This window comes from Chiloscyllium plagiosum, chromosome 38, assembly GCF_004010195.1.
Source record: "Chiloscyllium plagiosum isolate BGI_BamShark_2017 chromosome 38, ASM401019v2, whole genome shotgun sequence".
NCBI lineage: Eukaryota > Metazoa > Chordata > Chondrichthyes > Orectolobiformes > Hemiscylliidae > Chiloscyllium > Chiloscyllium plagiosum.
The window spans coordinates 14270158-14282109 of NC_057747.1; the positions used below are offsets into that span (position 1 = coordinate 14270158).

The 11952-nt window shown below is 40.6% G+C and overlaps 1 protein-coding gene across 4 annotated transcripts in view; it reads right to left on the reverse strand.

Annotated features, from left to right (window-relative positions):
* LOC122541855 (adenosine kinase-like) overlaps window positions 1–11890 on the reverse strand; it is a 265612-nt gene extending 253722 nt beyond the window's left edge. The window contains exon 1 of one of the 4 annotated variants that reach the window (XM_043678926.1): window positions 11701–11890. In XM_043678926.1, coding sequence (XP_043534861.1) covers window positions 11701–11759 — 59 coding nt within the window. In that variant the 5' untranslated portion in view covers window positions 11760–11890. The remainder of the gene's footprint in view (window positions 1–11700) is intronic. The other 3 variants (XM_043678923.1, XM_043678928.1, XM_043678924.1) reach the window with 3 other exon arrangements.
* Window positions 11891–11952: the final 62 nt, after the last annotated feature.

Genomic DNA, 11952 nt, shown 5'->3' on the forward strand with positions numbered 1-11952 from the left:
AAACAGTCTCCTGTTTCCCATGTTCAGGTCGACAACCCTTGATCAGAAATCCTGAAATCTGAAAAGCTCCAAAGTCCGAAGGTTTTTCTGCGAACAAGGTTATTTGGCATGCAAACCGTTGACCCACGTCGACACCCACTCGATGAGTGTCACTCAGAGTGCAAAGTCGAGGCATGGCCTAGCACGAGCAGCCTCAATTCTGACTCCAGCCCCATTTTACCCCGAGTCTGCTCCTCTTTTAAGATGTTTTAAAATTTCACTATCAAATTGTCACTTATTCTCAAATTCGAAAAATGCTGAATTCCGAAAACCATCTGAGTATTTCAGATAAATGATTCTGCACCTCTACTGCATTCCTCTTTGACCTTTGCTCTAAGCTTTAATTTGCTACATCATCTCAAAACTTGATCCCCTTGCAATTCTCAGCTGAGGTTATCAAGAAGGACTCTTCTTCTCAACCTCTCATCTCACCTGATTGTTTAACATATCTAATGAGAGAGCTGGCCTACAATCTGCTAAGACTATGGCGAACGTTACTTCCTTAGTAATGTAGTTGTTAACACCACCAGCTCCAGCATGCTGCGCCTACCTACAGCACATGGACTGTTGCTGTACAGCGGCTATGGACCAAGCCAGACCCCCTCAAAACATTTCAAGAAGGTAGCCAGACCCTGACTTTGCTAGTTGTTTTAAGCAGGTGTAACGCAGATATTCCAGGTAGGATGCAGTTGGTCAAACCACTTAGTTTTAAACAAATAGAATTTATTTGCAAGATTACGGAATGAAACACGAAAGGAAACTGAATACTGAAACAATTTAACCCATCCGAAAACCCAACACATCACCCAACTTCACAATGCCGTTCCAAATACTTGCAATAATCCCCACAAACACCCCATGGCTCATAAGATAAAATCAAACACAGGTTCTTAAAAAGAGAGAAATCAGCATGGACCTGCTTTGTTGGGTCCATCAGCTTTTACAAGACTACTGCTAAAATCCAAACCAAACCATAGAAAAACTAAGGTTGGAGAACTGGCCACTCCCCTTTCATTGTTCAAGTGTTTTTCTTTAAAAACACTTGAAAGCCTTTTGCCATAGGCAGTATCTGTTAGCTCTAATTAAACTGGCCCTAAAATCCTTCAACTTAGAGTTTTTGGACTCTATCTTTTATGACCTCTCTGAGAAAAAAAAACAGGGATAACATAACCTTGTAAAGAAGCAGCGTCATCACACCTCCCCCCTTAAAAAAAATGAACCATCAATATCCAAAAATGACTTCATTTTAAAACCCCTCAACCTCAAACTGTTAGAACGCTACCCAACACATATACACTACATTGACAATAATCATGCAAACATAGACTGAAACAAAGTGTGGTAGTGTGCTTTATTTCTGCCACCGAACACCTCAGTTTCCTATTCAAGGCTCAATGAGTCGGCAATCATGTTTTCTCATCCTGTCACATGCACTAATCTCAAATTGAATGACTATAATAACGAGCTCCATCTAAATATTTTTGCCCTTAAATTCCTCCACAAACTTCAATGCGTTATGATCAATGTACATGACTGTCTCAGATATGTCAGTGGTAACATAAAACATCAAAAGTTCTCATACCAACGCAAAGCTCAACCATTGAATATTTCTGCTGATGAATGTTCAAGTTCCTGGAGAAATACCTGATAGGTCTTTCAATCTTCTCGTCATTTTCTTCGAAGAGGACAGCATCAACATCCACATCACTTGCATTAATAGCTGCCTTGAATGGCTTTGCTCCAGTATTAACCTTCACTTAATTACACAATGGTTAATACAGCTTTCAGGCTGTCAAGTGCCTTCTGACAGTCTGCTGTCCACTGAAATGTCTTGCCTTCCTTTTGCAACTCAGTGAGTGGAGCAGCCATAATGTTAAAATTTGGTACGAACTTTCAGTAAAATACACTCAATACCAGGAATCATAGCACTGCTCTTTTTGTCGATGGTGTGGGAAACTCCCCAATTATAGTCATTCCTGAAGAAGGGCTTATGCCCGAAACGTCGATTCTCCTGTTCCTTGGATGCTGCCTGACCTGCTGCGCTTTTCCAGCAACACATTTCAAACTCCCCAATTTCCTTAGTTTTGGCACTGTTTTGGCTCAATTGTCCATGCTCAATAACATGGCCCAGGAAGATGACAAGCTTTGCAAATTCACTTTTAGTCAGGTTTATCACCAAGCCTGTCTTCTTAAGTCGATTGAACAAGCCTGATAGAAGTTGCAAATGTTCTTTGCATGTGTGACTAACAATCACCAGGACATCAATATATACCACACAGTTGCGTAATCCGGCAATGACCTTTTTGGTTAGTTGCTGAAACCTGGCTGGTGCATTTTTCATACCAAATGGCATGACTTTAAACTGATACAGTCCATTCAGCATTACCAAAAATGTCTTCACTCTTTCTGACAAAGGCAGAAAGCAGGTCTAACCTCGAAGCAGGTCTAACTTACAAATACAAGTTGCTTGTCCCACCTTTTCAACACATCCGATTCCATGTTTGGAAGACTATGTATCAGTCTTTGTAACTGCACTGACTTTGCAATAGTCCACACATAACCGTTGGGTGCCATCACATAGGTGAGCTGCAGTCACAAATTCACTTGCATTGTGTCATAGAATCATAGAGATGTACAGCATGGAAACAGACCCTTCAGTCCAACCAGTCCAGATATCCCAACCTAATTTAGTCCCACCTGCCAGCACCCAGCCCATATCTTTCCAAACCCTTTCTATTCATATATCCATCCAGATGCCTCTTAAATGTTGCAATTGTACCAGCCTCCACCACTTCCTCTGGCAGCTCATTCCATACACGTTCCACCCTCTGTGCCGTAGGTCTCTTTTATATCTTTCCCCTCTCACCTTAAACCTATGCCCTCTAGTTCTGGACCCCCCACCCCAGGAAAAAGACCTTGCCTATTTATCCTATCCATGCCCCTCATAATTTTGTATCTTGGAGCATGCATTCAATCTCCTTTTGAACCTGTGACAACATTAGAGGGTTATGCCGAGAAGGATGTTGCTTAATCAGAACAGCGTCTCAAAATCGACATCATGCATAATTAGGTTAGTATTTCCCAGCTTATTTCCATGTATCTCCCCATATGATACGAAGACCTCTTTCAGGCCGTTTTGATTCTCCTCTTGAAGGTAACTCAATACTTTATCCCAATTTTTGACAACTTCCTCGTTATCCAAATTAATTTGAACAACATCCAATTCAAAATTCTCTGAACTTGGTTCTTCCCTCTGTGCTGTAATTAATAACAGTCTCCTTTGGCTTTCCTTACCTGTCAAAATAACTTTTGAGCATATTCAGATGACACACTCAGATTTCCCTCTCTCTGGAGTCCATATCAGGCAGCTGACCTCCCTCACCTTCCTTTCGGACTTGATAACATCCTTTAAACTTTGCTTTTAAAGGTTCAACAATCACTGGAAGTAACACCGATAGCAAAATGGCAAGTTTTTGATTTTGTGTCTGCTTCTCATTTCATTGTATGCTGTGATACTTTTAAATGCTGTCTAGCCAACTCCCCAGCTCTATTTAATCAATCCCTAAATTTGACACAGTCCAAATTTGTGGTCTCTGAATTCTGACTTACCAATTTCTTCTTAGTCAATATTAGCAGTCCTCTCATTTCATGCCCAAAAACGAATTCAAATGAAGTGAATTTGGTTGAGTCATTTGATGCATCTCTGATCACAAAAAGTACAAACAGAATTCCCTTATCCCAATCATCTGGATAGTCTCGACTATAAGTACTCAACACATTATTTAACGTCTGATGCCACCTTTCTAGCGCTCCCTGCGCCTCTGGGTATGCAGTAATTTGAATTGTTTTATTCCTAAGGTATCCATGACTTCCTTAAATAATTTTGATGCAAAGTTTGACCCTTTATCTGATTGTATCACTGTTGGTAGTCCATAACAAGTGAAAATTCAAGTAATGCCTCTCCAAAACTTTTAGTTGTGATATTGCGTAATGGAACAGCCTCTGGAAATCTAGTGGATACATGCATTGCTAACAAATACGGATCCCCACTTTTTGTTTTAGGTAGGGTCCTATGCAATCAATTAAGACTCTTGTCCTCAAATGCAAGAATACATATTAAAGGTGCAGATTTTATTACTGCCTGTGGTTTTCGAATTACCTGACATGTTTGACACATCTGGCAAAATTCAACTATATCCTTGTGCAGTCCAGGCGAGTAAAAAATGGTTTTTAACTTGAGTTTTTCTCACTCGATGACCCCCCGAGAGGTAAATCTTGCACCATTTGCAACACCTCCTTTTGATAACCCACTGGCAACACGATTTGATGAACTTCTGTCCATTTCGCTTCTGCCTGAATGTGTGATAGTCTCCATTTTCCTGTTAAGTCATCATTTTTACGATAATAACATTCAAGGATACATTCGGATTCCTTTTCTGTGTATGCCTTTTGTTACCATTTAATTTAAATTTTCATCTTTCTCCTGTAATTCAGTTAATTTATCTGAGCTAAAGATGTCTGCTGTGTCATCTATCTGCTCTTGGTTTGTATCAACTATTTCATCAAACAGGGTCCCTGCTAATTCCACTTCAACTTTTTTATCTGTACTCGGTGACTTTGTGACATCGTTACCACACAGACAGAAAAACTTCCAGGATATGTGTCTTGCAATAGTTCAGTTGCCTGAGTTTCCACTGACTTTGACCACAATCGGTAAAACCCCGACATGTGAATCAGCTATATCATTAGCAAGGACAAACTGTATTCCTGGGGCTGCGAGTTTGTCCAGTACTCGTACCATGATTCTTTACTGGACCCTCTAATCTCACTTTACGTAACTGAACGCTTCTTGTCTCACTGAATTCCTGTTACGAGTACCTTTTCTGGCAATAGTCCTTCAGGAGATACACATCTCCTCATCTTTCAACATCACAGATTGAGAGGATCCTGCATCTCTTAATATTGTAACATGTTTGTCTGCTACTCCTGGCCGATGAGAGTAAACTTTACCTTTGCAGATATACGGTTTAAGATTATCTGGCATTTCCTCCTCAACTAACCTCTGAGCAACTTGCAGATTCTCGCCTCCAATGGGCTTTCCGTTACCACTTCAACAAAATTCACTGGCATATCCTATTTTCCAACATCAGGCTTCCCAGCACTTTTCCTAACCCAACAACACTGTGATTTCATGTGGCCTATTCTGTTGCAGTGAAAACACTGGAGCTTTTTCATTACATTTACATTACATTACATTACAGTGTAGAAACAGGCCCTTCGGCCCAACAAGTCCACACCGACCCGCCGTACCGAAACCCACCCATACCCCTACATTTACCCCTTACCTAACACTACGGGCAATTTAGCATGGCCAATTCACCTGACCCTGCACATCTTTTGGACTGTGGGAGGAAACCGGAGCACCCGGAGGAAACCCACGCAGACACGGGGAGAACGTGCAAACTCCACACAGTCAGTCGCCTGAGGCGGGACTGTGGCGGGACTTCTCTTTCCCCTTCAAGGGCTTCCTTTTTACCCTATGGTAAGTAATCCTTATGATCTTCACTGAGATCTACCTTTCCCTTTCCACGTGAGGATTTATTTTTTCTCAAATTTCTATCCCTCACGGATTGAAATTGATTTTGGACCCAAACATTGCTTGATGGACCAACTCAATTATCAGTCATTTCAGCAGCTAATCTTGCCATTTTAACTCGCTGCTCTTCCATGGGTTCTCACGATTTGAGGAAGTAAATTTTTCAACTCCTCCAAAATGACTGTTTCTCGAAGAGCATCATAGGTTTGCTTTATTTGTAATGCCCTGATCTACCTATCCAAATTATTTTGTTTGATCCTTTCAAACTCAATGTAGGCATGACCAGAGTCCCTCCTTAGATTCCTGAATCATTGTTTGTAGACTTCTGGCACAAGCTCATATGTGCTTAAAATGGCTTTCTTCACTTCATCACATTCCCAGATACCTCCTCTGATGGTAAAGCTAGTGAGGCATTCGCGTCACTTAGACGTTTTGTTTCAATCAACAAAACCCACATGGTCACTGACCACCGCATTGTTTAGCCACCTTTTCAAATGAGATGAAAAAGGCTTCCATATCCTCATCAAATTGAGGCAATGCTTAAATATATTTAAACAGTTTCTCACCAGATCTTCAGCTATCATGGGTTTGCTCATCCTCACCAAGCTTACCTTCAGCCTTCATCTCCATCCTTTTAAGCTTACTTTAGTGTCGAAGGGCCAACTTCCGAAGTTCAAACTCGCTCTTTTTCTTTCTTCCTTTCCCCTCAGGGCAGCATGGTGGCCCAGTGGTTAGCAATGCTGCCTCACAGCACCAGGGACCCAGGTTCAAGTCTAGCCTCGGGTGACTGTGTGGAGTTTGCACTTTCTCCTTGTGTTGGGCCGAAGGGACATTTCCAAACTGTAGGGAATCTGATCTCTGTCTCTGTCTCTCTCTCTCCTTTTCTTTCTTTCTTTCTTTTTCTTCTGTTTAAGCAATTTATTCTTGTTCTCTTTCCTCTGCTTTTTATCGCAGTTCAATTTCATTTCTCTTGCCTTTTCCTTGGTCTTTTGTCTTTAACTCAAGTTGCTTCAGTTTCAATTGAATTTTAGCCATCTCGAAGGATTCTGATGGCATTTCTAGCAAATTTAAATGCTGAGCTATTGCTGTAATTAAATCTCCTTTCCAACCACAGCTTGTCTGCCAATTCCACTGGCTTGGCCTTAATCATCTTTTGCAAAATCAAGGTCACTTCTTCACTCCCAGAAAACTCTTCATCACTGAAAGAGCCATTGCTACCCCAAGCACTATTTAAATCAACTGAATTTAACACCCAGAACAAAAGACATTAACACCTTCCACTCACTGCCTTCTGTCCAACAACACTAACGTCAAATTGGAACTATAGAACAAATCCCGCAAAGAGCCCCCAATCTGTTATAGACCAAGCCAGACTCCCTCAAACTATTTCAATCAAGTAGCCAGACCCTGGCTTTGCTGGTTGTTTTAAGCAGGTGTAACACAAATATTCCAGGAGGGGTGCAGTTGGTCAAACCACTTCATTTTAAACAAAACAGAGTTTATTTGCAAGATTACCACATGAAACACAGAAGATGACAATGCTGAACAACTTAACCTATCCGAAAACCCAACACATCATCCCAACTTAATGATGCTGTTCCAAATACATGTAACAATCCACATAAACACCCCTTGGCACAAAAGGTAAAATCAAACACAGGGCTGTACAGGAGAGAAGGCAAATAGAGATCAGCATGGACCTGCTTCTTTGGGTCCACCAGCTTTTACAACACTACTTCTAAAAACCAAACCAAACCAAACTAGAGAAAAACCGAGGTAGGAGAACTGGCCACTCTCCTTGCATTGTACAAGTATTTTTTAAACTTGAGAACGTTTTGCCTGTGGCAGTATATGTTAGCTCTAATCAAACTGGCCATAATACCATTCTACCTAGACTTTTCGGAGTCTGTGTCTTTTACAACCTCTCTGGAAAAAAAAACAGGGAGAATGTAACCTTGTTCAAGAATAGCATTGTCACACATGATTCAGGTGCAGATAATCCAAGCAGTACAGATCCTACTTGCCCCAGTACTGGTGCCAGGGATCCATGAACCAGAATACAGTTTTACCACACTAGTCTTTCACCCAAGTATTCACTCTCTAATTTGATCTGCCTGTTGTCAATTTGCTCAGGAACTAATCCAAATATTATGAGGCTCAATGATGAAACTTCTATATTTATACAAATCAGAGAATCAAAGTAAAAAAGGGTCCCTAAAAGGAGAAATAATGGAGAATAGGAAATAGAGACACGAAACAAGATATGCGGTATAATTAAATAACAATAAATATGCTGCAAAAATTGATTACAGTACACAGCAGGTACACCAACACTGGTCAGGTTGTCAGCTGTCGATCTTTCTGATACAGTCAACCTTGAAGATATCTACTTCTCACTTGAGATACAAAGAGGCCTTCAATGTATTGCCAGCATTTTTTGCTTTATATCAATTTTATCCAGTTTTCTATAATCATTTACTGCCAATTACAGCTTGATACAGAGACAGGGTGGAAATCCTCGACATTTTTCTACAAGGATTCAGCCTTAATTTCAACATTTTGCCACATGCCAGTTAACATCAATACCTTTGCAAAATTACAATATGAACCAAATTTTATGGTCAGCAAAGTAAAGCTGCTGACTTTGAAGAAAACTGGCTGCAAACCTGCCTGTGCAGAATTTGCACATTCTCCACATGCCTGCGTGGGTTTCCTCCGGGTGTTCCGGTTTCCTCCCACAGTCCAAAGATGTGCAGCTTAGGTGAATTGGCCATGCTAAATTGCTCATAGTATTAGGTGTAGGTGTACATGTTGGGGAATGGGTCTGGGTGGGTTGCTCTTCAGAGGGTTGGTGTGGACTTGTTGGGCCAAAGGGCCAGTTTCCACACTGAGTAATCTAAATATTGAACCTTCTCTTTGATCTACTTTAAATCTAGTGCCAAATTCAATCTAAAAGTTTATTTGTTGACATCATTAGTTTTTCAATGCTGTTGAGGACATTTAGCAGTCATTACGAAGTACTCTTCCAAAACCCACCTCCACCTCATTCACCTCTTATGGTGCAGTGGTAGTGTCCCTACCCCTGCACCAGGAGGCTGTGGTTCAAGTCTGACCTACTCCATCTCTAAACAGGCTGATTAGCAAAACACGTCATTTTTTTTCCCCCAAGTGTAAATTTTAAATGGGTTTTAACAGAGTACAAAGGTAGAAGAGTTTTTCAGTTCAATTGATTTCCACGGTCACAAAACACACCCACTAACAGTAGAACCATTGAAAGCAACTTTTGGATTTCTGCCTTAATGTACACATGTCAAGTTGCTGTCTATTCCAGTGCAGTAACAATGACAAATGCTGAACTACTGCAGAAAAATCCAGGCAATTAAATTTGTTTTCGTATCTAGGCAAATTTAATGTAATTCAATAAATAAGCTAATGGAGCATCTCTTTTAAAAGACATTTTTATACTGATTGTGTACTGTTGTAAGAACATCCACTGTATTCCCATTGACACAAGCTGATTACAACATACGTTATAATGGGAAACCACATTATTAGAAATTAATAGTATGGACAAAAATTTGGATTTGGGTTTAAATTCCATTATAGTGTAAGGACCATGTCTATTTAATTTTCTGTATTTTTTTGACTGTGGACTAAATTGGAAAAAGATCTTTTTAACAATCAAGATTTGCTGCATTGTGTAAAAATGGGGCTTTGGCTGTACATCTGTGGACACAGAAACAGAGTTCATATTTTGAGATTATAATAATGACCCTTCTTCAAAACAGCATTTTCTGTGCTTATCTTTCAGAATTCCAGCATTCAACAGAGTATTTTGCTTTTAAGCCTTAGTCGCCACTCGACCAGCAGAAATCACAGCACAAGTACAAACTTGACCCAATGTAGCCCAATCATTTAGGAAAACCTTGGCAAAATATCAAGTCTTAAGTCTTTCAATGTCTTCACCGACACAACACTACAGACAAGTCTATTCCCCTCACTCTCCACCCTTCAGGCTCTCTGTCTGTAATCCTGGTGAAGGGCTTTTGCTTGAAACGTCGATTTTACTGCTCCTCGGATGCTGCCTGAACTGCTGTGCTTTTCCAGCACCACTTTAGTCTATTCCCCTCACTGCAATTTCTGAGCTACCATGAGGTTACACTCGATATCTTTCTATATCATTTCATAACTATAGCCATAGTACCAACTCTCTTACTACAAGACTGAAAATGTCAAGTTTCACAACAACTCAACCTCCAGGGCTTTAATCTATCACTTACACCTTGAGTAAACAAACAGAACACAGCACTCAGGAAATTGTCAAATGAGAGGCCTATATAATTTCAGTGCCACATCTACACTAATATTTTTGACAAAAATCATGAAGAAGAATGGTGGCAGAGTATTATTGCCACTAGACAAGTAACCCAGAAGCCTAGGCTAACACTTTGCCACCACGTGAGGTAGAAGTCAACTGCCCTGAACAAGTGCCTACATTTGACTCTCAACAGCATTGCTGATTTTTAACCGCCCTTTCAACCTCAGTGAACAGCCTCAGTTCACAGGAAATTAGAGATGGGCATTAATTGACAGCCTTGCCAGCAAGGCCCACATCCAAGAAATAATAAATGGGAGAAAAAACACAAAAATTAGGAAGCAAAAAATATGTAGAAAAATCTTTGTGATTAAATAATGTTTACAATCATCAGATTTAAAATGACAGCCTTGCCAGCAAGGCCCACACCCAAGAAATAATAAATGGGAGAAAAAACACAAAAATTAGGAAGCAAAAAAATGTAGAAAAATCTTTGTGATTAAATAATGTTTACAATCATCAGATTTAAAAAGACAACTTGTGTCAATTTTAGTTAACATTGAGCAAATTGAATAAAAAAAGACGGAAGACTGAAACTGAGTTAGTTAGGAATTTGCATTTCCTATAGGATTATGTAGATCGTTTCATTGTGACAAATTGTTACCTCGGTTTACGATGAAACTCCTCAGATTTGTGAACCAGCGAATTCCCCAGACTCATCCCACCCATGAATAAAAAATGATAAATGTTAGTTACCATAAATAAAAATCTAATTTTCCTTCATATTCTGTGATGCTAAACACTGAAGCTGAAATAGACAAAGCATAGTTTTTAAATGAAATCAAAAGCAAACAGAATAGAAAGATCACAAGTCAGCAAACCGCGATGCGCTTAATAAATAAGTTCGTGGTCTTCACGAAATTAAAGGAATAGTCTAGTGGGGCAAATCGCAAATCCGGATGAAAATTGACTTTTGTGAAGCAGGACACGGACGTTGAGATCGAGCAAGCGATAATCGCGCTTGTGGAACAAGCAGTGAGGACAAGAGCCGCAGGCACTTGACTGCGCTTGCATTGTAAAGCTGTCCAAGTCTATTTTGTCCAAGGATAGTTAGTACTAGCCAGGACGGTGGGGGAGCTCAGTTATTAATTACTATTCAGTGAGTGTGGAGTTTCATGAGCTGCAATTTTGACACATTAAAGGTGAATTGAAACCACATTTTTTTTTAAATGCTTCAAACAGTCAGTGCCTTTCGTAGTATTTGAAGCATTTTTTTTCCAACGTGAAAGGTGGCTTGGACTGCTTTGTGACCTTGAGCACAGCAAGGGAAGACTAAGTAAAAGTCCAACAGTAAGGAGTCTGACCAACGTGGTTAGGTTTCCAATAAAGAGCACAAGTACAAACAGAGTCCACCAAAAATCTCAGCAACAACTTAAACCACCACAAAAGCAGATCGGCTTTTTCAAAAGGAAAGGGTTACGTGTACAAATCGGACTAAAGAACAACTTTGAAGTGCAACCTGCTGCCTTAAAATTGCTGCAAAAGCACGGTGTGGTAGACACCCATTTCAAACGTTTCGTGTTCGTTATGGAAAGGCTTGTCTTCTGATCGACTTTCTTTTCTGACAATGAATGAAAATCTTTAAACACGCGTTCGGGGGGAGTACGGGTTCAAATCATCAACAGTCACCGTTTAAACATTAATCGAAAGATCAGGCACTTTCTTTTCATGGTTGGGCGTTTCTATTTACCTGAGGGAATTGTGCTGCAGTTTGATTTTTTTCGCCGGTTGAGGCCCATCCGTTGCCATTGCTTCTCAAGTCACGCCGCGCGCTAGTAGTGGAACAGAGTCGCGCGAGGAAGGGGTGATAAGCGCGGGATGAAGACAAGGGACAGGGAGGTCTCTGCTGGAGTCAAAACGTGCGGTTGGGGAAAGAGCGTGGGGCGGGGCGAGATGGGGAAAAGAGCGGGGCTAGGGGGCGGAGCGAAAACTGTGGTCTGGT